The sequence below is a fragment of the Malus sylvestris genome, chromosome 11 (assembly GCF_916048215.2).
Source record: "Malus sylvestris chromosome 11, drMalSylv7.2, whole genome shotgun sequence".
NCBI lineage: Eukaryota > Viridiplantae > Streptophyta > Magnoliopsida > Rosales > Rosaceae > Malus > Malus sylvestris.
Window position 1 is genome coordinate 34,053,192 of NC_062270.1, and position 26,194 is coordinate 34,079,385.

Below are 26,194 nucleotides of genomic sequence, written 5' to 3' on the forward strand. Positions count from 1 at the left end.
CACTGGTGTTTTTTCCCAGAAAAAGTTAATGTGTTTTTTTTGTCCATTGTGGGTAGGTGAAAGTATGTTGGATGGCCTTTCCACTCATTTGATTCTCTTATTTTCTCCACGGCAATATAAGAGAATTACATATCTCTCTATTTTTTTTGGGTTTTTGCTTGATGCGCCTGATCATTGTTTGAGTTTGAGGTTGAACAGGTGTTTGAAATTCTGTTGGTACTTCTTCTAGAGTTTGCAGAACCTATTTTGACTGGATATCTACCTTTTGATCTGAGGCGATTACGATTTTGTCCCAAGGTTTAACATATTTGCTTTCAGTTACAGAATCAGTAGCAGAATCTTAATGAATAGGTTTCTCAGTTTTCTCTTCTTTTTCTGGTTCAACCTCATTGATGAAACTCAAGCTCTTGTTTAGCTCAGAAATTTCTTCTTGTTGCTTTTTCACCAACTCTTCAAGAGAAATCTTCTCAGCTTTTAGAATTTGAAATTTCACTCTTATTTTTTCCATTTTTGTCTTGTTTAATGCATTTAGCTCACATTGCTTCTTGTAGGATGTTTCTTGCTGCCATTCAAGGTTATTCTTCTCCTTCAGTAGTCCATTGTTCTTTTCCAGCAACTTATTATTTTTTTCTTCCCATTTTTTCTTTTGTTGCTCCAATGCAGTGTTCTTCTCGAGTTCAGTTTTCTGTTTTTCCAATTTTTTCTTCTCTTTTTCCAACTTCTTGTTTTCTTTTTGGAAGTTCTTATTATCGTTTTGCAAAGCGTCATTCTCCTTAACTATTTTCTGAATAATATAATTCTTGAAGTAGCATGTGTTGATAGTATTATTCAACATCTGAAGTCGAAGTTTTGTCCTCCTTTTCCATTACTCTACAGCATCTGTTTGGCTTTGAGAGAACTCTTCTTATGTTAGCTCCTATTTTGAATTTTTACATTCCCATTTTTCTTCGCTCGTAATTGGAGCAAAAAGTCATTCATAGAATATTTGTTGCTTCCTTGACTTGATTGTCGACTCTTCGAGTCGAACTGGCAGTTGAGGAGCAAATGTTGCATTTCCTTCTTGTTCTTTAGCTTGAACTGGCAGTGGAGGGACTAAAGTGCTTGGACCTACTATTTTCACTGCCTCTTCTTACACTAAAGGAATTAATTCTTGGATTGAAGTACTTGGAGGCTTTTTTTGCACTACCACTTCTTGCATTTGAGGAATTGATTCTTTAATTGAAGTACCTGGAGCCTCTTTTTGTACTGCCTCTTCTGCTTGGAAATTAACCACATTATTGATCACCTTATCAATTTCAATCGCATCCATGTCTGTGATGTCCGCATTTCTTTATTCATTTTCAACACTTTGATATGCAGAATCATGTGTGTTGATGCACAAAATCAGTGGGGACTTTGGTACAACAGAAAGTGTTAAGTTTGTGACCTTCGCTAGATTGCTCCGGTCACTAGTGTGAATAAGTATGTAAATGGACAAAGACAGGGAAGCAAACACAAGATGTACGTGGTTCACCCAGATTGGCTACGTCCATGGAGTAGAGGAGTTCTCATTAATTGAGAAGGGTTTACACAAGTACATAGGTTCAAGCTCTCCTTTAATGAGTACTAGTGAATGATTTAGTACAAATGACATTAGGAAATATTGTGAGAGAGGATCTCTATTTATATAAGAGAGTTTCTAGTTTCATTATGACATTGACACGTGTCGTGTTGTGATTGGCTTCTGATGTTGACACGTGTCGCACTGTGATTGGCCTCCTGGTTGGAAGGAAATTCTTCTGGGTCCTTGACGGTATAACGTTGACCGGTGCTCAGTAGTTTTGGGATTGGTCAAGTGTGGTACAAATAGTGCTCCCCTAAGTTCCCGAGTGAGGGAAGCTCCTCGGTTGGGGACTTACAAGATCCAAGCCATTGAGTAATCACGAAACTTCTAAGTACTAAAGTGTGGTATCATTTTCACTTGCCTTATCTGTCTCATATGTAGATGTGGCATCTTCTCTGGAAGTACTTTTCCTCCATCCAGGGGTGGTATCTTTAACTGATGAAGATGCACAAGGTAATGTATCAATTTCACTTGAAGCTTACTTGTAGTTTCGGGCTTGGTCAAGTGCGATACAAAACCCTATAGTAGGAGTCCCCTAAGTCGCCGAGCCAGGAGATTTGTCGAAAGAGGTAATAGACAAGATAAGCAATCAGACTTCCAAGCAAGCAACCTGGATCAGAGGTTCGACTTTGGCTTCCGGTTAATTGTTCTCCTTCTCCTTGTGTCGTAAACAGCAACAAGGATAAGGAGAAGCAAATGGAGAAGAGATGATATGAGATACTTTTTCTTTTGAAGAAGTAACTTTCCATAGGCTTATTCTTGAACTAGGCTGGAGGGTTTTCTAGTTTCCTCCAGAGTATAAGGCCGACTCAAGAATTTGAGGGTCAAAACAAGTCCATCAAATCAAGAGTGCGTTCGACTTTGATGATATGGGATACTTTTGTTATTGACGAAGTAATAGATGAATCAGCACGTGTTCTGTTGCGCTTGTTTCCACATGCTTCCTTGTATAATTCTCACTTGCCCTATCTGTTCCTCAGGCAGATGTGGTATCTTTTTTGGAAGCATAAGATGTTGAAGATGAGTACTCGAGAGTAATGCCAGGTAAGTAATCAAGCAAGGGGTTCCAGGCAATCAATTCCTGACTAGAAGCTTGATTCCAAGTGCTGACTGATTGCTCTCTTTATCCTTGTCTTGCAGGTAAGAACAAGGCCAAAGAAAAGAGGGGAAAATCATGATATAGGATATTCTTGCTTTTAACCCTGATGATATGAGATACTCTTGCTCCGGTGTGGGTTGTTTGCAGAGGTATTATCGGGAAGAAAAGAAGCTGAGTATTTCGAGAGACTCTGCTGAGAGTGCCCTCTTGGATGTGAAGAAAAGTTGAGCATTTTTTTTATTTACAAGTCTGCCTGGCTGTGGAGGATTGAGGTCGACATATATAGAAGTCTCCATAACAACAAGTAGTAGTGCTATTACTTTACCCTTCTTGGTCATAGCAATGTAGTGGGAGCTGTAAGCTTCACGTGTTTTAACTTTGTCAGAGCACTTTGAAAAAGTGGTTTGCGGTATCTGGAAAGCTGATGTTGCGTGTGAAGATTGCAGACAAGCTTTATCCAATGAAATCTGGCTCTCGAAGTTCGAAAAGCGGTGCCTCTTCGGTTTTCGAACAAGCAATCATGTCGGGGATTTGGCTCTTGAGCTTCAGAGAACGGTGCCTCTTCGATTTTTGAGAAAGCAATCCTTTTGGGAGTCTGACTCTTGAGATTCGGAGAGCAGTGTCTCTTCAATTTTTGAGAAAATAATCCTGTTGGGAGTCTAGCTCTCGAGATTAGGAGAGCGGTGCCTCTTTGATTTTTTAACACGTAATCCTGTTAGGAGTCTGGCTTTCATGGTTCAAAGAGCGGTGCCTCTTTGATTTTTGAGAAAACAATCCTGTTGGGAGTCTGACTCGTGAGATTCGAAGAGCAGTGTCTCTTTGATTTTTGAGAAAGTAATCCTGCTGGGAGTCTGGCTCTCGAGATTCAGAGGGTGGTACCTCTTCGATTTTTTAGCATGTACTCCTATTGGAAGTTTGGCTCTCAAGATTCGAAGAGCGGTGCCTCTTCGATTTTTTAGAAAGCAATCTTGTTGGGAGTTTTTTCTCGAATGTGAGTAAAGGTTAGGCATTTTTGCCAGTCTGCCTTGCCACGGAGCACGGAGGTTGACACATATCTGGCCCATCCGACCGTCGTTTTGACTTAAACTTTGGTGAAGAGGCAGCCATGCCTTCTCAAGATAACATATGGCGCTCATCCTTCTTATCTTCTACTGGTCCTCTTGCCGTTGGGGACTCTGTGATGAAGAATGATATGACCGCTGCGGTGGTAGCCATGAACCTTCTCACTCCTAAAGATAACAGACTACTTTCCAACGATCTGATGAGTTGGCTGTTAAGGATACTTTAGCTCTCAGTGTTCAGTGTGCAGGTTCTGTGTCTAATATGGCCCAACACCTATTTGCTCAAACCCACCAAGTTGAATCATTGGCGGCTGAAGTGATAAGTCTCAAACAGGAGATCAGAGGGCTCAAGCATGGAGGACAACTACAAATTCTCAAAAGCTTCACACTATCTTGATCAAGATAGTGTGAAACAAAATCAATTCATGGTACCCAACAAAAACTTCAACTCCAAAGCTTCACCTACAAAGCTTCAACTCCAAAGCTTCACCTACAAAAGCTTCACCCACAATAACTTCACCTACAAAAGCTTCACCTACAAAAGCTTCACCCATAAAAGCTTCACCAGAAAAAGCTTCACCCACCACAAAAGCTTCACCCACCACAAAAGCTTCACCAACAAAAGCTTCACCCACAAAAGCTTCCCCCACCACAAAAGCTTCACGCACAAAAGCTTCACCTACAAAGCTTCAACACAAAAGCTTCACCTACAACAGTTTCACACTATCTTGATCAAGATAGTGTGAAGCAAAATCAATTCATGGTACACAACAAAGTTTCAACCTTAAAGTTTCATCTACAAAGCTTCACCTATAAAGCTTAAAATATATATATATATATATTTTCGGAAATTCGAAAATTCAAAAATTCAGAAATTAAAAAATTCAGAAATTCGAAAATTTGAAAATTCAAAAAAAAAAAAAAAAAGGCCTAGGCCTCCTCTTCTTTGAGCCTAACAACTTTCATAACAAATATATATGCAGGAGGAGTTTTGGGCTACCACTTAGAAAGGAAAATGGTAAAGTTTTGTTATTTTGGAAACTTGGCTACTAGCAAAACACCTCATTCGTCAACTCCCTTGACCGAAGACTTGAGGGACTCCTACCATATGCTACTGCACCTTGATACTCAGAAGTCTCACGACCACTCAGTGACTTGGATTTTTTCAAGTCTCCAACCGAGAAGTTTTCCTCACTTGGGAAATTAAGGGAGCACTACCTCAACCTACATGCTTCACTCACAAAGCTTTAACATACAAGATTCAACAAAAGGAAGAATTCAAAGAACTTAGTGAAGAAGGTCTTGGTGTATTTAACACAATACGTTGAAATGAAGCAAAGCTTGTTTATTGATATCTCCGATAAGTTACAAATATGTACATATACATGAATCAAAATAAACAAACAAGAGGGAGCCTTCACAAAGGTTGCTCAGGAGAAGTATCAGCAGTCGGCAGAGCCCCAGAAAAATGAGGGACCAGAGGGTGATTATTCGGAACCTCAGTACTAGGCAGAACCCTAGAAGGGAGAGGCACCGAAGGTTGATCATTTAGAGCTTCATTACGCGGTACAACCCTAGAAGACGACTGCAATAAATGCCTTTAGAACAAACCCATAAACCTCTGATGATCAAGTAAAATCTGACCATCAGATTCCTGCAGCTGGTCGAGCTTCCTCTTCATGTTTGTAGCATAGTCATGTGCGAGCCTGTGCAACTGTTTATTCTTGTGCTTGAGCCCTCTGATCTCCTGTTTGAGACTTATCACTTCAGCCGCCAATAATTCAACTTGGGAGGTTCGAGCAAATAGGCGTTGGGCCATATTAGACACAAAACCTGCACCATTGCTTGATAACTAGAAAGTCCCAATTTGTGCCAACTTCGTGCTCCGTGGCAAGGCAGACTGGCAAAAATGCCCAACCTTTACTCACATTCGAGAAAACACTCCCAACAAGATTTCTTGCTCAAAAATCGAAGAGGCACCGCCCTCCGAATCTCGAGAGCCAGACTCCCAACAGGATTACTTTTTCAAAAATCGAAGAGACGCTGCTCTTTGAATCTCAAGAGTCAGACTCCCAATAAGATTGCTTGCTCAAAAATCGAAGAGGCACAGCTCTCCAAATCTCGAGAGCCAGACTCCCAACAGGATTACTTGCTCAAAAATCGAAGAGGCACCGCCCTCCAAATCTCGAAAGCCAGCCAACAGGATTACTTGCTAAAAAATTGAAGATGCACATCTCTCCAAATCTCGAGAGCCAGACTCCCAACATGATTACTTGCTCAAAAATCGAAGAGGCACCGCTCTCAGAATCTCAAGAGCCAGACTCCCAACAAGATTGCTTTCTCAAAATCGAAGAGGCACCGTTCTTTGAATCTCGAGAGCCCGATCCCCCGACAAGATTGCTTGTTCGAACATCGAAGAGGCACCGCTCTCCAAACTTCGAGAGCTAGATTTCCTTGGATAAAGCTTGTCTGCAATCTTCACACGCAACATCAGCTTTCCAGATACCACAGACCACTTTTTCAAAGTGTTCTGACAAAGTTAAAACACGTGAATCTTGCAGTTCCCACTACATTACTATGATCGATAAGGGTAAAGGAACAGCGTTACCACTCGTTGTTGGGACAATTCCTATATATGTCGACCTTCATCCTCTACAGCCAGTCAGACCTGCAAATAAAAAAATGCTCAACTTTTCTTCACATCCGAGAGGGTACTTTCAGTAGAGTCTCTCGAAATACTCAGTTTCTTTTCCCCCCGATAATACCTCTACAAACAAGCCACACCAGAGCAAAAATATCTCATATCATCAAGGTTAAAAGCAAGAGTATCCCATATCATGCTTTTTCCCTATCTTTTCCTTTGGCATTGTTCTTACCTACAAGACAAAGAGAAAGAGAGCAATCAGTCAGCACTTGGAATCAAGCTTCCAGTAAAAAACTGACTGCCTGGAACCCCTTGCCTGATTACTTACCTGACATTACTCTCGAGTACTCATCTTCAACATCTTATGCTTTCAGAGAAGATACCACATCTGCCTGAGGAACAGATAGAGTAAGTGAGAATGATACAAGGAAGCATGTGGAGACAAGCATAAGTATCTTGTATCATCTCTTCTCCATTTGCTTCTCCTTATCCTTGTTGTTGTTTACGACACAAGGAGAATGAGAACAATCAACTGGAAGCCCAAGTCGAACCTCCGATCCAGGTTGCTTGCTTGAAAGTCTAATTGCTTACCTTGTATGTTACTTCATTCGGCAAATCACCTAGCTCAGCGACTTAGGGGACTCCTACTATAGGGTTTGTATCGCACTTGATCAAGCCCGAAACTACAAGTAAGCTTCAAGTGAAATTGATACATTACCTTGTGCATCTTCTTCGGTTAAAGATACCACCCTTGGATGGAGGAAAAGTACTTCCAGAGAAGATGCCACATTTACATATGAGATAGATAAGGCAAGTGAAAATGATACTTGGATCTTGCAAGTCCCCAACCGAGGAGCTTCCTTCACTCGGGAACTTAAGGGAGCACTGTTTGTACCATATTTGACCAATCCCGAAACTACTGAGCACCGGTCAGCGTTATACCGTCAAGGACCCAGAAGAGTTTCTCTCCAACCAGGAGTCCAATCACAGCACGACACGTGTCAACATCAAAAGCCAATCATAGCATGACACGTGTCAACATCAGAAGCTAATCACAACACGACAAGTGTCAATGTCATAATGAAACTAGAAACTCTCTTCTATAAATAAAGATCATTCTCTCACAATATTTCCGAATGTCATTTGTACTAAATCATTCACTAGCACTCACTAAATGAAAGCTTGAACCTATGTACTTATGTAAACCCTTCACAATTAATAAGAACTCCTCTACTCCGTGGACGTAGCCAATCTGAGTGAACCACGTACATCTTGTGTTTACTTCCCTGTCTCTATCCATTTGCATACTTATCCACACTAGTGACGAGAGCAATCTAGCGAAGGTCACAAACTTAACACTTTCTGTTGTACCAAAGTCCTTGCTGATTTTGTGCATCAACATTTGGCGCCGTCTGTGGGAATCAACACAAAAAGTTATGTTGGTTCTCTCTCAATTTTTCACCTCCACCGTGAATCTGCAAAATTGGCAAAATCACAAAAAACCCAGAAACAGAAGAGATCCAAATCTCAAACACTCCCATTTTTTCTCTTTCCTTTCTCTCTCTCTACAAAATACACAGATTTAAACAAGTTCAGTTGGCATCAAAGTTTGGTCTTGTTGGGCAAGCGAGCCATCCTATTCTTTCAGCGAAGGGAACTCCTGAGTATTTCTACTCACCTTATCTGCCACGATCCCCCCATAATCACTCCTGATCATACATCTAGATTACATTCTTCTCCTCAAAAGCTATAGAGGAAACTAGGAGAGGAACAAATGGCAGCGATGAACTCTAGTGTGTTGGCATACAACTATGCAGTCTCCGGTGCCGGAATATCTAAACTTGCAAAAGAAAAGACGACTTGCATGCCTCTAGTTGAATCAATTGCTTAGACCAAAATAGTAGCAATTAGGGCTCAACTGCCTAGCACACAAAATAGTCAAAGCAGCTGCTGGAAAAAGGGCTGCAATGCCCTCCCTGGCGGCCGTTGCTTTCACTGCTGTTTCATCCAACTTCGCTGCCAATGCCGGTGTCATTGATGATTACCTCGAAAAAAGCAAAGCCAACAAGCCCCTTCACTTGAAAAACATCCCCGGAGACTTCGGCCTCCCATTCGTGGGCCCCATCAGCGACCGCCTGGACTACTTCGACAACCAGGGCAAGGACGAGTTCTTCTGGGCACCATTCGATCACAATACTCTACTCCGCACTTGCTCGCTCCTTCAGGGATCACCATCTTTTTCTGCACCACCGCCATGTGATGGTACTAACATTTACATTGGTGCTCACAAGGATGACTGGATCATCACACTCGCCCAATTTGCAGGTGATCATGTGTTTTTTCGCCCAGTTTGTAGGTGATCATACATTGTGGTAGAGCAAAGTGAAGTTTTCAGCCTACCCAACTACCCTAAAAAGTATTGCATCTTCTCTGGAGAGTCCATTGAACCATATCCAACATTTGCATGGATGGAGGCGTAGGAGGATGTAGACACAGAGAAGGTTCTGAAAGGACAAATTAAGGTACAAGGAAGAACAGTGAGACGGGAGATGGTCAGAGCTATGTCTCGTAAAGAACCGAGCAAGAAAATCGACGGCAGAGTCAGCGTCACGTAGTTCGCCTCCGCCAGATTAGCAACGTCGTTTAAACAACAGCAACCCCAACGCTGCTGACGTCTCGGCCAGGAAGATTTACGTGGGGAACGTCCTGTTTGATATCTCTTCAGACAGACTGTTGTCGGCTTTCTCGGCATATAGAGAGATTGAAGAGAGAGAGAGAGATTGAGGAGGATCAGGAGAGAGAAATCGGAGAGAAGATAAAGATTGGAGTTTGTGTGGTGGAAAAGCAGTAAAGGTAAAGCATGTTTTCTTTAAACACACAGCTGGAAAGTGGTCCCGCGACCACAATGATAAAGGAATTCAGACATCTAATGATGCTAAGCTATTGCCATCCCACTACAAGGTCCCAACATCTCCTTGTGTTAGTGCCTTGGGATGTTGGATTGACAAGACACCGAGCACCATTATTCCTAAAAAGAGCGGTCCTCTAAGAAAGCAAAAGCAAAAGAGAAAGCAAAAGCAAGGAATAAACACCCCACCAGAATGATGTGATTTACTTTTCTTGTTGTTGAATGATGTAATTTATTTTTCTTATCTTTCGGAGACATCTGTATAAACCCCATCAAAAGGTAGTAAAAAAAACGACAAAGCCCAAAATAAATGGGCTGGAATGTTATGTGGAGGGCGAAGGCCCATAAGCCCAAAATAGCACCAACCAGGAGACCAAAAGTACGCCCAGTACTTCAAATTATACATGAGTATTACTCATGTTAATCATACATAAACATACATGAGCATCACTCATATCAATCATACATAAACATTCATGAGCATCACTCATGTCAACATTCATGAGCATCACTCATGTCAACATCCATGAGCATCACTCATGTCAATCAACATAAACATTCATGAGCATCATTCATGTCAATCAGCTTCAAAAGCTTCATTTACAGAGCTCTAGCTTTAAAAGCTTCATTTACAGAGCTCTAGCTTCAAAAACTTCATTTACAAAAGCTCTAGCTTCAAAAGCTTCATTTACAGAGCTCTAGCTTCAAAAGCTTCATTTACAGAACTCTAGCTTCAAAAGCTTCACTTGCAAAGCTTCACCTACAAAGCTTCAGTGCAGGGTATACAAATACCGTCTCCGAACAACCGCCACTTCGGCCCATACATGGATTCAATTTGAAGTCTCCAGCCAACAGACTCTATTGACCGAAGACTTGGGGGACTACACTATACACCATATATTGGGCCTCAATTGGGCCTCATAAAAAATACTTGGGGGACTCTAGCCCATTATTTATGTATTAAGGAGCGAGCCCTTATTTTATAAAAGGGACTCCCTCCTTTTCATTAGAAAGCACCCATCACTTATATATTGAGAAGCGAGCCCTTATTCTATAAAAGGGACTCCCTCACCATCATTAGAGAGCATCAACTCTAGCCCATCATTCATGTATTGATGAGCAAGCCCTTATTCTATAAAAAGGGACTCCCTCACCTTCAACGCCACAAGCCGAGCTAACCAAGGCAACATAAGCCACGGGCCGAACAACCTCGCAGCATGTGCTACTTCTAGTTGAGCATCATTTCAGATTGAGCACCGCCTCATATCGAGCGTCAATTCAAGACAACATCTAGTTACTTCGGCCCACACATGGATTGAATTTCAAGTCTCCAGCCAAAAGACTCTCTTAACTGAAGACTTGGGGGACTATTGTTTATACCATATGGCCTTTGTATTTAGATCTCGTACAAATACTCGGGGGACATAAATGTAATTATGTAATAAAGCAAGAGGCAAATATGTAATAAGTGAGGAGCCCTTATTCTATAAAAGGACTCATCACCCTTACAATTTGGGGAGACCAATTTCTTAGGCCATGGAAGAGCTCTCTCACCCTCAGAAGCTCTTTCCATCTCTCTCCCTCACAAACAGATAAATACATAATCAGTGTGGACGTAGCCCAAACCTTGGGGTGAACCACGATACATCTTGTGTTATTTACTTTCATTCAGATTCACGGTCGGATTTACATTGTTCCAAAACCTCCGATTTTGTGCATCAACAATGTGCAATATTTTGGTCATCTTGAACTTACTCATTTGGAATTTGGGTGCCAAAGATACTTTAACTATCAACTGGTGTGTCAAAGTGATCTTTATTTTCATTTTGTTCTCCACCTTTTTCCTCATGATTGTATTCAAAATCAAGAATTAAATGACAAAGGTTTAGTATGCAGCATCAGTTATGGATTATAATGACAAAGCTTCAACTATGGATTATTACTTATACAAAGATTTAGTATGCATCATCAGTTATTGATTACAATGACAAAGCTTCAGTTTTATAGCAAAATAATTATGTAGCATCAGTTATGGATTATAATCACAAAGTTAAAAACTTAGTATGCAGTATCAGTTATACCAGACTTATATAAATTTTTAGTATGCATTATTACTTATACAAGAATTAGTATGCAGTATCGGTTATATCAGAATTAATATGCAGCATCAGTTATACCAGAATTAGTATGCAGCATTAGTTATACCAGACTTATATAAGTTTTTAGCATGTATTATTACTTATACCAAAATTACCATGCAGCATCAGTTATACCAAAATTAGTATGCAGCGTTAGTTTTACCAGACTTAGTATGCATCATCAGTTATGCCCGACTTAGTATGTAGCATCAACTATACCAAACTTAGTATAAGTTTTTAGCATGCATTATTACTTATACCATAATTAGTATCCAGTATCAGTGATAAAAAATTAGTATGCAACATCAGTTATACCATACTTGGTATGCAACATTAGTTACCAGAATTAGTATACAACATCAGTTATAATAGAATTAGTATGCAGCATCAGTTATACCAGAATAATTCAGTTGATGGCATTTTAATTTTTTTTTTATAATAAACTCATGATTTTATATAAAATATAAACACAAATTTTTAGCAGAATTAGCTTGTTTGGATTTACCATTTTGTCTGCTGGGTCATCGTCTTGACTTTTTAGCTTGTCTTGGCTCTTTATTTTTATCATCCACACAGATGATGTTATTTGAAATTCTTCATCATCTGTTTGATCATTGCCTTTTTCCGGCATATCTGACACAGTTTTTTCATTATCATCATCTTCTTGCTATTAAACATCAATCATCTCATCATCAACATCACCTTTTAGAAGTTTAAGTGCCACTATGGTTTCATCCTTATTGACTATTTGCTCAAGTCTCACTATCGTTTCAACTTCTTCAGGACCTTCATGTTAAAACATTAATTTTTTTTACGCTTTAGCTTTTTTGGCTTTTGGTCCCTTCTTAGCAACTTGCTTTTCCAATTTCCTCTTTTTTGATGCAGGTGGAGGATCGACAAAGTCGTCATCATCATCTTTTGGGCGTTGTTCAACTGACTCCTCAATTTGTTTTGCATTGTCCATCTGTGAAATGTTAAAGAGTTTTGTTTTTTGATATTTTGTTTGAAAACAACACACAATAGGCACATGCAGAATATCTTTTCACACAAAATACATGTAGAATCATGTTTTACATAAAAGTATATGCAGTATTAGTTTTACCTCCAAATTTTTATTTGCTTCTTTATAGATTTTGTCATGTAGATTTGCCAAATCCCAATTCACTGCTGTTGGTGGGCGTTTCTCCTTTCCTTCTATTGGGTTGATGATTGTGGTGTGATCACAAATCCAATGCTGTAGACAAAATAAAAGTTAGAGATTTGTATATTTTTGTAAAATAAGACAACAAATGATTTTTTTTTTTTAGTTTTTGTTTGCTTACCAGTAAAACTACAACATCGCCACTAACGATTGGTTGTTTGCCTCTTTTTCTCTTATGTGTTTTATTGATTGATTCCATCAAGTATCTTGCTGTTTTCTTAGCCCAGTTGTACTGATTTATGTTATCGATGAAGTTGCAATTCTTGACCAAACTCCACGTAAGTTTCCCCGTTGAGCTCCCAAGCAGATTTGTGTTGAGCAAATACAAAATTATAAGGCATGCTGCATCCTGATCTCCTTCTGTTGTCCCATCATCAAATGCAACTTGAATTGCTTGTGCAATTTCTCTTCTACCAATTCTTGTCATTTCCGAGAAGTATTTATCAACGAATCCGTTTTCTTTCGGCTTTAGGATTCTTGAGTCTCTTGTTGACTTAGGGGCTTCTCTGCCTCGGTTTAGGATCCCAAATATGCGTTGGACATCATCAACATTTACTTTGCAATATCCATTTTTGAATTTGAATATTCATTTTTCAGTGTCATACCAGTTCACTATATGTATGACATCCCAGTCTGATTTATTCATTTATAATTCACTTTTTATGTAAGCTTTCACTATTCTGCCAAAAAATGACTTGTATATGAATGCCAAGAGTGCTGGTTTTTCTTCAAGTTTTGGCTTGAGCTCTTGTATTAGTTCTGCAAGGGCCAAGAGATTGAGTCTTATTTGAGCATAATTTTCATCTGTTGCCCGATGCTTTACGGCAAGAGATTTTGGAGGTGATTTCTTTTTTATTGCAAAATGTTTTACTTTTGTTGTCATCTTCATAAAAAAAATGAAACGATCATGAGTATAATAAATTATTAAATAATAAGAAGTAAAATAAATGACAAACTAGATGCAAAGGGCATATGATGCGAAATATATAAGCACACAAATTAAACCCTCTTTTTATCAATTGTAGTAAAGAATGTAAGTAGGGATCGTTCTAGGCCGGGGATTAGGAGGGATTGCTAAATCACTTGAAAATTGACTCAAAAACGTAAAAACAAAGTTTAAAACACTAAACTAGACTCAAAGAATGCAAAACTAAACTCTAAAACACTAAAACAAACCAAAAAACTCAAACAAGCACATAAACACTCAAAACTGCCTTAAAAACACAATCTGGGCAGTTTTGAACACCAAACACAAATTTGGACGAAAATAGGTTATAACTTGACTCAAGACACTTAAAAACACAAACTAAATTGATTTCTAACTAATCTAACACTTCAAAATAAATGGGGATTTGATTTTGACGAAATTGAAAACAAAACAAAAACTTTGTAAACTAAAACAGATTTTAAAACGAATTTGATTAAAGTGAATGGATGGAAAACTAGCTAAGGGGTTCTTCTCCACACATGTCACACTTGCATACAAAACGATTTCCAATTGCGTTTCAATGAACCATGAATTCTCAACGCCCCAGATTAACCGTGAATTGCACTAATTAACCCTCAAATTTTCCTAAAGTTAGTGAATTGGATGATTGCATACGACAACCCAAAGCATTCCCCACAAGTTCCCTACATGAATTGCATAATAGAGATACAAGCAAGAATCATTAAGTTCTATGAAAACCATAAGCATTGACGAGGCACTTGTTACTATGAATTGCATGAAACTTATGCCAAGAATTTACTTAACACGATTGCGATCAACAACCTTCACTACTTGCGAATAAGTTCATAACGATTAGGTGAAACTCCCTTATATCCTAGCATTAGATTTATGCATGACAATTAAGCATGCATTCTCAACCAACACACACAAATTAGTTTAATTCATATCGATAAGTAAATTGAATTCACAATTTATGAAACACAATTAAAAGTAATCAAACCATATAGCAAGCATAAAACATGGTTTCGAATCCCCCCTAGCCAAGGGGGGTTTAAGTTCTCATACTCACAAAACAAAGATAAACAAATTTAGACATTGAGAACAAAAGAAAGAAAACACCTAAACGCTCCAACGATCCAATATTGAACAGCAAGCACGCCTATGGACTGTCCTTCTTCCTCTTTGCTGCGGTACAAGACTTAGGGACAGATTTTGGGTGGTATTTGTATGGAGGAATGGATATGGAATGGTGTGGTAGTGTTTAGAATAGGTGAAAGGGTGCGACAAAGGTGTTTAGGGTCAGGACATAGGGTGGATGATGAGTGATGGCTGCGGCAAAGGTTGTAGAAGTGTTTCTGGCGTGAAGGCTGAATATATGAGGTGGTCCGTGCGGCAAATGCTGAAAATACATATTTATAGGCACCTAAACCCTAGGGCAATCAGATTAGGGCTTCTAGAACCCAAATCCTCCAGGAAAAAGGCTTAGAAATCAGAATTAAAACGGGAAAAGGCCTACAAGGTGGGCTGGATGATAAGGCTTCTAGAAAGCCTTGAAAAGCCAGGAAATAAGGTCTTCTAGAAGGTCTTGTCATGCAAGGAAAAGGGTTCCCTTGCTGAAATAGGTGCGGCATTCCTCTAGAATAAGGCTAAGGTGTCCTACAGTGTTTAAGACTCCTTTTTGTAGCTGAAACCCTTGCACATTAAGAATAGGAAAGCTTGTCTTGATCAATCCTTCTTCTTTTTGGACTCCTTTTCCTTCTTTGACTTGGAATACTTCTTTGTTGCTGAAACTCAAGGCCAATTAGGTTTAACTTTCCTACTTTAAAGTAGGAAACCTTGTTTGAGTAGGAATCTTCATCTTCAAGTCTTCAATTTCGTCCATTCCAAGCTCCATTTTGCTCCAAAAGGCTCCAAAATGCATATTTTTGTATACTTCGCCCTTAAACCTGAAAACACATAAAACTAGCTTAAAAGACTAACTTATCTAAGGAAAAACAACGTAAATGCACAAGAACTAGCTAACTAAGGCGCATAAATATGCTCCTATCAGCATATCCTTAGCACACAAGCTAGATGCAACATCACTAAGCACACAAGCTATATGCAGCATCACTTAGCTCGCAAGCTATATGCAGAATCACTTAGCAAACAAGTAGATGAAGCATCAATTAGTAAAACAAGGTAGATGCAGAATTGGTTGTTAACGCACAATGTAGATGCATAATTGTTTTAACACAAGCTTGATGCATATTCCTTTTTTCTTTTTCTACAACATATTTATGTGTAGAATCAATTTACAAACAGAAAGTAGAACCAGAATTAATGGGTAAATTACATAGTAACCCCTTAGGTTTGAGGTCTATTACAATCCCATACAACATCTTTAAAACATTTCACTTTCATACCTCAAGTACTATTTTATTTCAAAATAATACATCCATTAGATTTTCCATCCATTGGTCTGTTATATGCTGACGTGGCTGCCACATTTGTGCTGATGTGGCTGACACCTATGTGCCACGTGGCAAAAAAAAATTTAATTTTTTTTAGAAAAAAAACCTGAATAAAAAAAAAACTAAAAAACGCAAAATTAAACACTCCACCCCGCAAAAATCCCAGCATCTTCCTTTTATTCCGCACAACCCCAAATTCCCCCCAAAACCCCTCAACCCAAACCATAATTCCTCCCCCACATGAAGAAAATCCCAATCCAATTCAATCCCAATTACGTCAAATCCCACCAGAGAAACCCCAAATTCTGGTTCCTCAATCCCTAGATTTCCCACGCCTCCGTTGCCCACATCTTATCAATCTTTAGCCTTCTCCCCCATACCCTACTTGAACGACACTCTCTCTCCTCCGTCGTCCCTCGACGACGGCACCGATACCTACGAGGCCTGGTACGACAACATCCAGTTCTTCTGCGTTTTCTTCTTCATCTTCGTCAAGCTCTGATGGTGGAGGTGCTCCAATGGAGTGCAGGAGTCGCCTTCGCAGCTCGGGCGAGTCTCGTGCTTCCAATAGATGTCCATGAGCAAAAAGAGGCAGAACGGCACCACCGAGAGAAACAGTTTGAGGAGGTTGCGTGTGACGGTGATGAGGCCCTTGCGGAGGCCGTCAAGGCCGGGGATCGTGAAGAGGAGCACCATGATTGCCTACGCCGCAGCGGCCAGCGTACCCGAGGACAACCCACTCCAAAGCATCGGATCTTTGTGCTGCTCGCTTTTCTAGTTCTGGTTTTTTGGGAAATTTCAGAAATATGCTTTGCTTCGCGAGGAACGACTTTTCTCAATTTCTCTCAGCGCCTTAAACTGAGCCGATGAAATTGTTGGAGGACCGGGGGAGTTAGTAAAGGTTGGGGAAAATTTGACATGTGGCGGCTCGTTGATTAGACTGGTGGACGATAGTGATACAGGTTGTGGTGGTGTGTCGTCGGTGGTGTGGGTGTGTAGATGGGTGCGTGCGTAGGTGTACTGTCGGGTTGCAGGTTGGGTTTTTTTGGGGTGGGGGGGGGGGGAGGGGAGGGAGGAAAGACGAAGTGGGGCTTGGTTTTTGGTTTTTTTTTTTTTAATTTATTTAGAAGATTTAGGTTTTTTTTTTTTTTTAAAAATTAAAAATTATTTTTTTGGCCACGTGGCACACACTTGGCAACCACGTGGCACAAATGTGGTAGCCACGTCAACATTTAACGGATTAATGGATGGAAAATCTAACGGATGTATTATATTGAAATAAATTAGTACTTGAGGTATGAAAGTGAAATGTTTTAAAGATGTTGTATAAGATTGTAATAAACCTCAAACTTGAGGGGTTACTATGTAATTTACCCAGAATTAATTTACAAAGTGCAGCATCAATACATAAGCTATATACAGCATCACTAAGCACACAAGCTATATGCAGTATTACTTAGTGCGCAAGCTATATACAGCATCACTTAGCGCACAAGTAGATGAAGCATCAATTAGTGAAACAAGGTAGGTGCATAATTGGTTGTTAACGCACAATGTAGATGCATAATTTTTTTAACACAAGCTTGATGCGTATTCCTTTTTTCTTTTTCTACAACATATTTATGTGAAGAACCAATTTACAAACAGAAAGTAGAACCATAATTAATTAATTTACAAAGTGTAGCATCAGTACAAAGTGCAACATCAGTACACAAGCTATATGTAGCATCACTAAGCACACAAGTTATATAGCATCACTAAGCACACAAGCTATATGCAGCATCACTAAGCACACAAGCTATATGTCGTTGGGCTAAGGTGGAGGAGGAAAACAGCGGAGGATGACATTGATCAATGAAGATGAAAATATGGACTTCTAGAAAGTAGAAAAGTAAGGGACCATTTAGTGATAAAATCTTATTCCAAATTCTACTTTTTATGCGTTTACTAATTCGTATGGAATTAAAAAGTATATGAGTCTCAAATTACATTTGGCAATCCATTACATTATAAAATAAGAATTAAGATTCGATTGAGTTGAGCGTATAATCTCATACCTATTCTTTCTCTCTCATATTCCTGAATACTCATATTCAGAACTTCCTCAATCCAAATTAATTTATGGCATGTTACTTAATAGGAATAGGGAAGTAGGAATCAAAGAACTTAAGAAATACAAGAAATAAGGAAAGGAAACCGATGAACTAGTCCCTCAGTTGATCTTTCTTTAATTTCAGGTATTGGATTACAAATATTGATAGGGAAAACTCGCACTATTTCTAGTTTAATATGTATTAGGTAAACACGTAGTAAAGTTAAGAACTGAAATGATTCTAATATCCATATTTAAGTTCTGAATCCATGTTTTAGTAAACACAGTGCACTCAAGAATCAAATTATACTAAATTTGTACACCAAATTTAGGTAAACACTAAGATATATTAGAAATAAATTCCTTCAAATCCCAAGAACCATGTCAAACCCTAGGCTTTTTAAAAAAAAAAAAATTTGCATATTATTGAATTAGAAATCGACAATATTCATCAACAGTGGCGAAGCCACATGAGGGTGAGGAGTGGCGGCCGCCACTCCCCTCGCTAGGAAACTCCACTGGACCCAGCTCTTCGCCACTCCCCTCGCGCGCGCCTCGCCAGAAAACCCTGGTGCATCTCCTCTGTTTTTTCTGGGCAATCTACAATCTGTTCTGCATAGATTGCTGTTTTTTTTTTTTTTTGTTTAAACCAGGCCAAAACGACGTCGTTTTGGGCCTGGTAAAAAAAATTTAAAAATTGTTATACAAAATGGCACCGTTTTGTATATTTGAATTAAAAATATATATATATATATGAAGGGGGACCGCTCCCTTCCGCGTGTCACCCCAAAACCCTATATCATATGTCCCCCCCCCCCCCCGACCCCATTCCCCTTTACTGCTTATTCCTGCCGTTTGTTTACCAATCAACACAGAGAAAGAGAGCCAAACTGCTCCCCAAAATCCCAGCAGCCAAGCCAAAGCCAAGTGAGTCCCCTTTAATTTCTGTTGAGCCTTCACAGTTCACAAGCCACTCTCCTCTCCTCTCCACCTTGAGCTTGAGCCGTCGGCTTCCACCAATCACCATTTAAAGGTAAAAATTTTAATTCTTAAATGTATAATCCATAACCCTAATTAATTATTTAATACAAATTTCATTTAATTGGTATAGAATCATATGGTAATGCATTAATATGGTTATTGGTTATTGATTATTGATGTGAATCATATGCTTCTATGATTATTGATATGAAATTATGAAATTATTTTTTAGGGTGAAACTATTGATACGAATTGGGAATTAGAAGAATCGTTCTTTTAATTTGCTTCTTACTCTTATCATATGTATGTATAATTGTACATATAGATAAATTGGCATGTCAAAAGCCATCTTTAACTAAAATTATTGGTAATAAGCCACCAGGATGGACGCAATGAGCCATCTTTAACTAATATTAGTACTTTTGATTAATTGACTTGTTGGTTGGTTGGATTAGTTATTATGCATACTATAATAATAGTATAGTCTATTTTAGGATTAAGAGTCTAAGAATTTTTATTTCTCTCCATTTTACAGTTGCGTAATGGAACGATACTATAAGAAACAATACTTAAATCCTCCTTCAAACATTTTGGGTAGTCCTTCTCCTTCAAATATTCTGAGTAGTCCTCCTCCTCCTTCAAATATTCCAAGAAGTCCTCCTTCAAATATTCCAAGTAGGTCACAACAAAGTGAAGCCACTGAGTTGGATGAAATATTGGCTAATCTTCCTGCAGACCCTACACATAGACGTCAAATACTTGATTATCCACCTAATTATCGTGAAGCAATTCGTAGACACTATCTTCAAGTTGATCCTTGTCAACCTAGAGACCACATCATGCCAAGAAAGGTTAGCGACAATCGATGTTTTATCATTCGTTGGTTTGATAAGTTTAAGTGGTTGGAGTATAGTATATCCAAAAATGCTGCATTTTACCGTTATTGTTATCTTTTCAAATGTGATTTTGATCAAATGGGTAGCACTGGAAGTGATGTCTTCACTGAGATAGGGTTTACAAATTGGAAGAAAGGACCCGAAAATCTTCGAGTCCATGAAGGAAGTGTTGGAAGTCTTCATAATAAAGCTGTACAACAAGCTAGAGAATTGATGGCACAAAAACAACACATTGAAACATTTGTGATTAAGCAAACCGATGAAACTCGTATTAATTATCGTACTTTATTGAGTGCCTCACTTGAGTGCACAAGATGGTTGTTGGGACAAGGTTTGCCTTTTCGTGGCCACGATGAATCGTTGAAATCAAGCAATAGGGGCAATTATTTGGAGCTTATGCAATTTCTTTCCAAGCATAATGAACAAGTTAGGAAGGTTGTGTTTGAGAATGCTCCCAAGAATCTTAAGTATACTTTTTCCGATATTCAAAAAGATCTTGTCCGTGCTTGTGCCATTGAAACTGTAGATGCAATCACTAAAGATATGGAAGGTGCATTTTTTTCTCTTTTGGTTGATGGAGCACGTGATTCTTCAACTAAAGAGCAAATGGCGGTGGTATTGCGATATGTGAACAAAAAAGGAGAAGCAATTGAAAAGTTTTTGGATGTTCAACATGTCTCCTCTACAACTAGTAACTCGTTTGAAGAGGCCATTGAGAGATTGTTTGCTACAACAAATTTGAGTATGTCCAAGTTACGAGGACAAGGCTATGATGGAGCTAGCAATATGAAAGGTGAGTTAAATGGTCTTAAATCAAAGATTTTGAACAAATACCCTCAAGCATTTTATATTCATTGTTTTGCACACCAACTCCAACTAGCTCTTGTATTCGTGGCAAAGGAAAATAAGGATGTTGCCAATTTCTTCATCAATGCTAGTAGTTTGGTGAATCTTATTGGATCATTGTGTAAGCGTCGTGATGCATTTAGAGAAAAACAACAAGAACAAATTCATAAAGCTCTTAATCTTGGTAATCTTGAAACGGGTAAAGGGTTAAATCAAGAAATGAGTCTCATGCGTCCATGCGATACACGGTGGAACTCGCATTATGGTACTATAGTTAGTATTATTGTTATGTTTGAAGCCGTGGTGGAGGTGGTTGAATGGATTAAAAGTGATCGCAACCAAGATAACTCGGTGAAGCAACTAGGTTATTCAAAGACATACAAACTTTTGATTTTACATTTCACCTTTTCTTGATGACACTTATATTGGGAATTACAAATGAGTTATCACAAGCATTGCAAAAGAAAGATCAAGATATTGTGAATGCGATGGCGTTAGTGGAAGTATGCAAGCAAAGACTACAATCCTTGAGAGATGATGACTTTGGGGACTTGCTTCATGATGTAGAAAAGTTTTGTGAGGAGCATGATATTATCGTTCCTAACATGGAGGATTTGCATTTCGTACTTGGAAAATCAAGGCGTAAAGCTCCAAAAATCACAAACTTCCATTACTATCGTGTGGACCTCTATTTTCAAGTCCTTGATATGCAACTAAAGGAGTTGAATGATCGCTTCAATGAGGTAAACACCGAGTTACTTCTTTGTATGACATGTTTGAGTCCGGTGAATAATTTTGCATCTTTTGACAAAGCAAAAATTGTTCGTTTAGCCCAACTTTATCCTCAAGATTTTGATCGTATGGACCTCATGAATCTTCCAATTCAACTTGACAATTACATTCATGATATGAAGATGCATAGTGAATTTTCATCTTTGAGAGGAATTAGTGATCTTGCAAAAGAGTTAGTGAAGACCGGGAGGTGTGAAAGCTATATGTTAGTGTATAAACTTCTTACATTGGCTTTGGTGTTATGAAGATTGTGAAAACACCATTGCATAACAAAATGGGAGATCAATGGTTGAGTGATAGCATGCTTGTTTACATTGAGAAAGATGTATTTGCTTTTATTGATAATGAGCCTATTATGCGACGTTTTCATGACATGAAACCTCGCCGGCAACAATTGTAATTTGTTTGTATTGATTAATTATGGAAGACATTACTATATAAAAAGATTTAGTTGTTGCCATTTTTCTTTAACCTTGCATTCTTTTAAGTTCGCCCCTCTCCCGAGAAATCCTGGCTTCGCCACTGTTCATCAATGTATAGTCAAGATTCACCCGATGTTATAAGTTGATGGCAACATTCTGATGAGAACTTTTTTACCTCTAGTTAAATTGTAGGGTTAAAGATTTCGTTTTTACACTCAACAGTAATATTTCTTTTGCATGCCTCTGATTGGTTATCGTTAGATGGCGAAGGTGATAGGATTGCAAGTACTGGCAGCACCATGATTACTGCTGCAGTCACGAAGAACCAAATTGTAATATAATTTGATAAATATTCAAACTTGCCATTGTGTTTAGGATTTTCTTAATTTTTCTTTTGATGGAAAATAATATTTAGGGGAATCGGAGAATAATTAACAAGAAAATGTTTATGTATAGGCATGTGTACTGATGATTAAACATTTTTACCATCATAACTCATAATACATGTTAAAATTGACTTTCTGTTATATATTAATGATGAGGTTTCTTCATTCATGTGGGTTGCTTTCTTAAGTTTACTAACACCAACGTAAAGAAAATCCAAACAATGCGAGCCATGCAAAACATTCAAAAGTAAGCGGAACGTAAAGGAGCAACCTTTCTGTCGCTCCAAGACTCGCCCACTTACTAAACAATGCAATAGCAAAGCCACTAACCCTTCTCAGGAGGGGCCTTTAAGACTATTACCTTGAGATATTAATTTCAACATAATTAATTGAATTTTACTTTAACTTGTATAGAACTTGTCTTATACGAAGAGACTAAAAAAGGAATTAGCTAATTGTAAGGTTTAGTTTAAAAAACAAAATAAAAAGTTGTTTATTGCCAAACCTAGCAGACAAAAAATATATATTAATAAAATTTCAAGATAGGCCTAGACCTCACCTGGCCTCCATGTGGCTCCGCCCCTGAAACAATGCATGTAGTAATTAAATAAATAGTAAGCAAAACGTAATTATGACTACATTTTGGTAACTTGGACCTCATATTCAGGCAAGAATGAATCTACACAATCGTCTAAATTCATGGTCTAAAAAGTTTAGTCACAAGTTAGCTAGCAAGAGAGTCTTTTCATAACCCATTAACTTATGAATATGAATAATATACCGTTAATGTAAAGCTCAAATGCACGATTTAAGTGGTTTACCTCGAAATAAAGCCCAAGTTCACCCTAATATGCTGAAGGGTTTCCGATACAAATCTTTGCATAATCAAGGACCTTCAAATCCACAAAGATTTTATACTTGGCCAAGAAATTATCGCAGGGCTCGAGGTTTTAAGGTTCGGGCAATCAACCACAAAGCTATACTCGATATCGCCATTAAAATTATGCACCAAACACTCAAACTTTAACTCGTGAGTGGATTCGATTTCACCTTTAAACCACTTCTCTTTTCTTGTTCAATATGTCACCCGCTATGAACAAATCTTCAAGCACACGGAAGATGTAGAAAAGCTTCTCCTTAAAACTAATACCATCTTCTCTACAAACCTTTATCCAAACACATTTAATCAGGATGAAAATCCAGCCGTAAGTTCCCATTTAGGTTCAGTACGAGAAAGGAAGTGCTGACATACAAAATTTGAGGAAATTCAATCGGGTTTTCTGTGTAAGAAATCCTGATCTCTACCGCAACTGTATTCGATGTGCATGCGCTAAGCAACCAAGAATTTATGCAAGTCAGACTGTTAGCGTTGGAGCAAAAGAATGTAGAGTTTATGTATGCATGGAAAATTGATGAGGCGGCGCAAGTTGTACATGGTTTTGGAGCTTTCACGGAGAAGCAGCAACAGATCATCAAGCTTTAGGTTTGTGAAGGAAGCAGAAGGTGCTATCTTCCGAATAATTTATCACCACTGGATGTCTAATTGGCAAGAATTTGAGAATATGGCAGCAAATATACTCCGGTAATCTGGCGATCATGTCGTCTTCTTCTTCTAACTGGGTCAGAAATTTGAGTTCTTGGTTGTTCTCTGACGAATCATGGGAAATACTTTAGGGTTCCTTCCCCAATAGGAACTGCGGCGTTAAAACTTGGTTAGCAAGTAATTACCTTATAAGGGACTTTTTGTTTAATTCGTTTGTTGCCTCAATAATGCTAGAATTTGCTCTGTGCTTACATGTTCCTTATATTCGTAATCCTCTATGTGATTTTCTGTTAGATTACTCCTAGTTAATTCATAATCCTCTATGTGATTGTAGCCTGTATTTTCAATGGTAATTAGTGTAGGATTCCTACTTAAATAGGAATTAATGTAAGGTTTATGTATATGTATATGTATATGTGTATGTATATGTGTATGTGTATGTATGTGTGTGTGTTATATATATATATATATTGCAATATTTTCCACATGTTAGGAGTCATAATTCTACCTAGTTAATCTAGAATCCTCTCAATGATTGTACAATATTATAGGAATGTAATTTCCAGTTGTAATTAGTGGAGGATTCCTATCTACATAGGGATTAATATAACCCTATGTATTGTAATATTTTGGCACATTAACACAAGAAGTCAGAATTGAGAGTCTTGTGCCAACACAAATACAAACTATTAGACATACATTAAGAACAATACTCATGGACATTTCAAACATGAAGTCATTCATCCTCTGTTTGCTCCTCGTTAGCATGGTGGTGCTAAACTCTGAAGTCAAAGCCGAAAGGAAGCGCATTCACCCCAGAGTCCTCGACCCATGCAAAAGACCAGGAGGGCCACATCCTGGTTGTAACGATGACGTCAAAAGTCCACCACAACCCGCGCCCCTATAACCGCGGTTGCTCAATGATTCTTTGGTGTCGCGGTGGTCATGATATGATATTCAAAATCACCCCGATATATTTCGTCGGGCTAATCTGGAGGAGGAAAACCGTGGAGGATGACATTAATCAATTACGGGTGAAAATATGAACTTTAGAAACGTCAGGGACCATTTAGTGATAAAACCTTATTCCAAATTCTACATGTTATAAGTAGAGAAGAAAGATCTTCAGAGATTCTTATCTCATTTCATTTCAGTTGTTTGACAAATAACCAATGGCGAAAACTAAAAAAAATCCATGGTTTCTGTTAGAATCCCATGTTGCTCAAGTTGGTGTGAAACTGGAAAAAAGAAGCAGTACTTGTTTTTGTGTTCACTAATTCATATGGAATTGCAAAGTATACGAGTCTCACATTACAATTTGTAACCCATTACATTGTTAAATAGGAATTAAGATTTGATTGAGTTGAAGGTAGTTGATCTCATACCTATTCTTCCTCTCATATTCCTGAATACCCAGATTACTTCCCTCCATCCCAATTAGTATTATGGCATGTTACTTAATAGGAACAGGGAAGTAAGAATCAAAGAACTTAAGAATACGCGAAATAAGGAAACAAAAATCGATTAACTAGTCTCTCCTTAGTTGATCTTTCTTTAATTTCACGGGATTACAAATCTTAATAGGAAAACCCAAATTATTACTAATTTTTCATGTATTAGGGAAACACACAGAAAAGTTATGAATTGAAATAATTCTAAATTCATATTTAAGTCCCTAATCTATATTTTAACAAACGTAGTGCACCCAAGAATCAAATTATGCTAAATATGTACAACAAATTTAGGTAAACACAAAGATATATTAAACAAAATTCCTTCAAATTCCAAGATCCATATCGAACCCTAGGCTTTTTTAAATGAATTTGAATATTATGGAATTGGAAGTAAACAATATTCATCAATGTATAGTCGGAAATCAAGTGAAACAACCATCCCAAATTGTTCTATCCTCATCCAGTACTTTGCGGCAAGATTCACCTGAAGTCAAAAGTTGATGGCAACAATCTGCAGAGAACTTCTTTACCTCGGCTTGGATTGTGGAGTTGAATATTTCGTTTTTACAGTCAATAGTAATATTTATTTTGCATGCCTCTGATTGGTTATCGTTAGATGGCGAAGGTGATAGGGTTGCAAGCACTGGTAGTACCATGATTACTGCTACAGTCAACAACAACAACAACAACAAAGCCTTTTCCCACTAAGTGGGGTCGGCTATATGA

General features: G+C 38.4%; 1 protein-coding gene across 1 annotated transcript; it reads left to right on the forward strand.

Moving 5' to 3' along the window:
• The first annotated feature begins 20,103 nt into the window (after positions 1–20,103).
• LOC126590422 (uncharacterized) lies at positions 20,104–21,285 on the forward strand. The gene has a single exon (XM_050255885.1). The coding sequence runs from the start codon at positions 20,104–20,106 to the stop codon at positions 21,283–21,285; it is 1,182 nt and encodes a 393-aa protein (XP_050111842.1).
• The last annotated feature ends 4,909 nt before the right edge of the window (positions 21,286–26,194 follow it).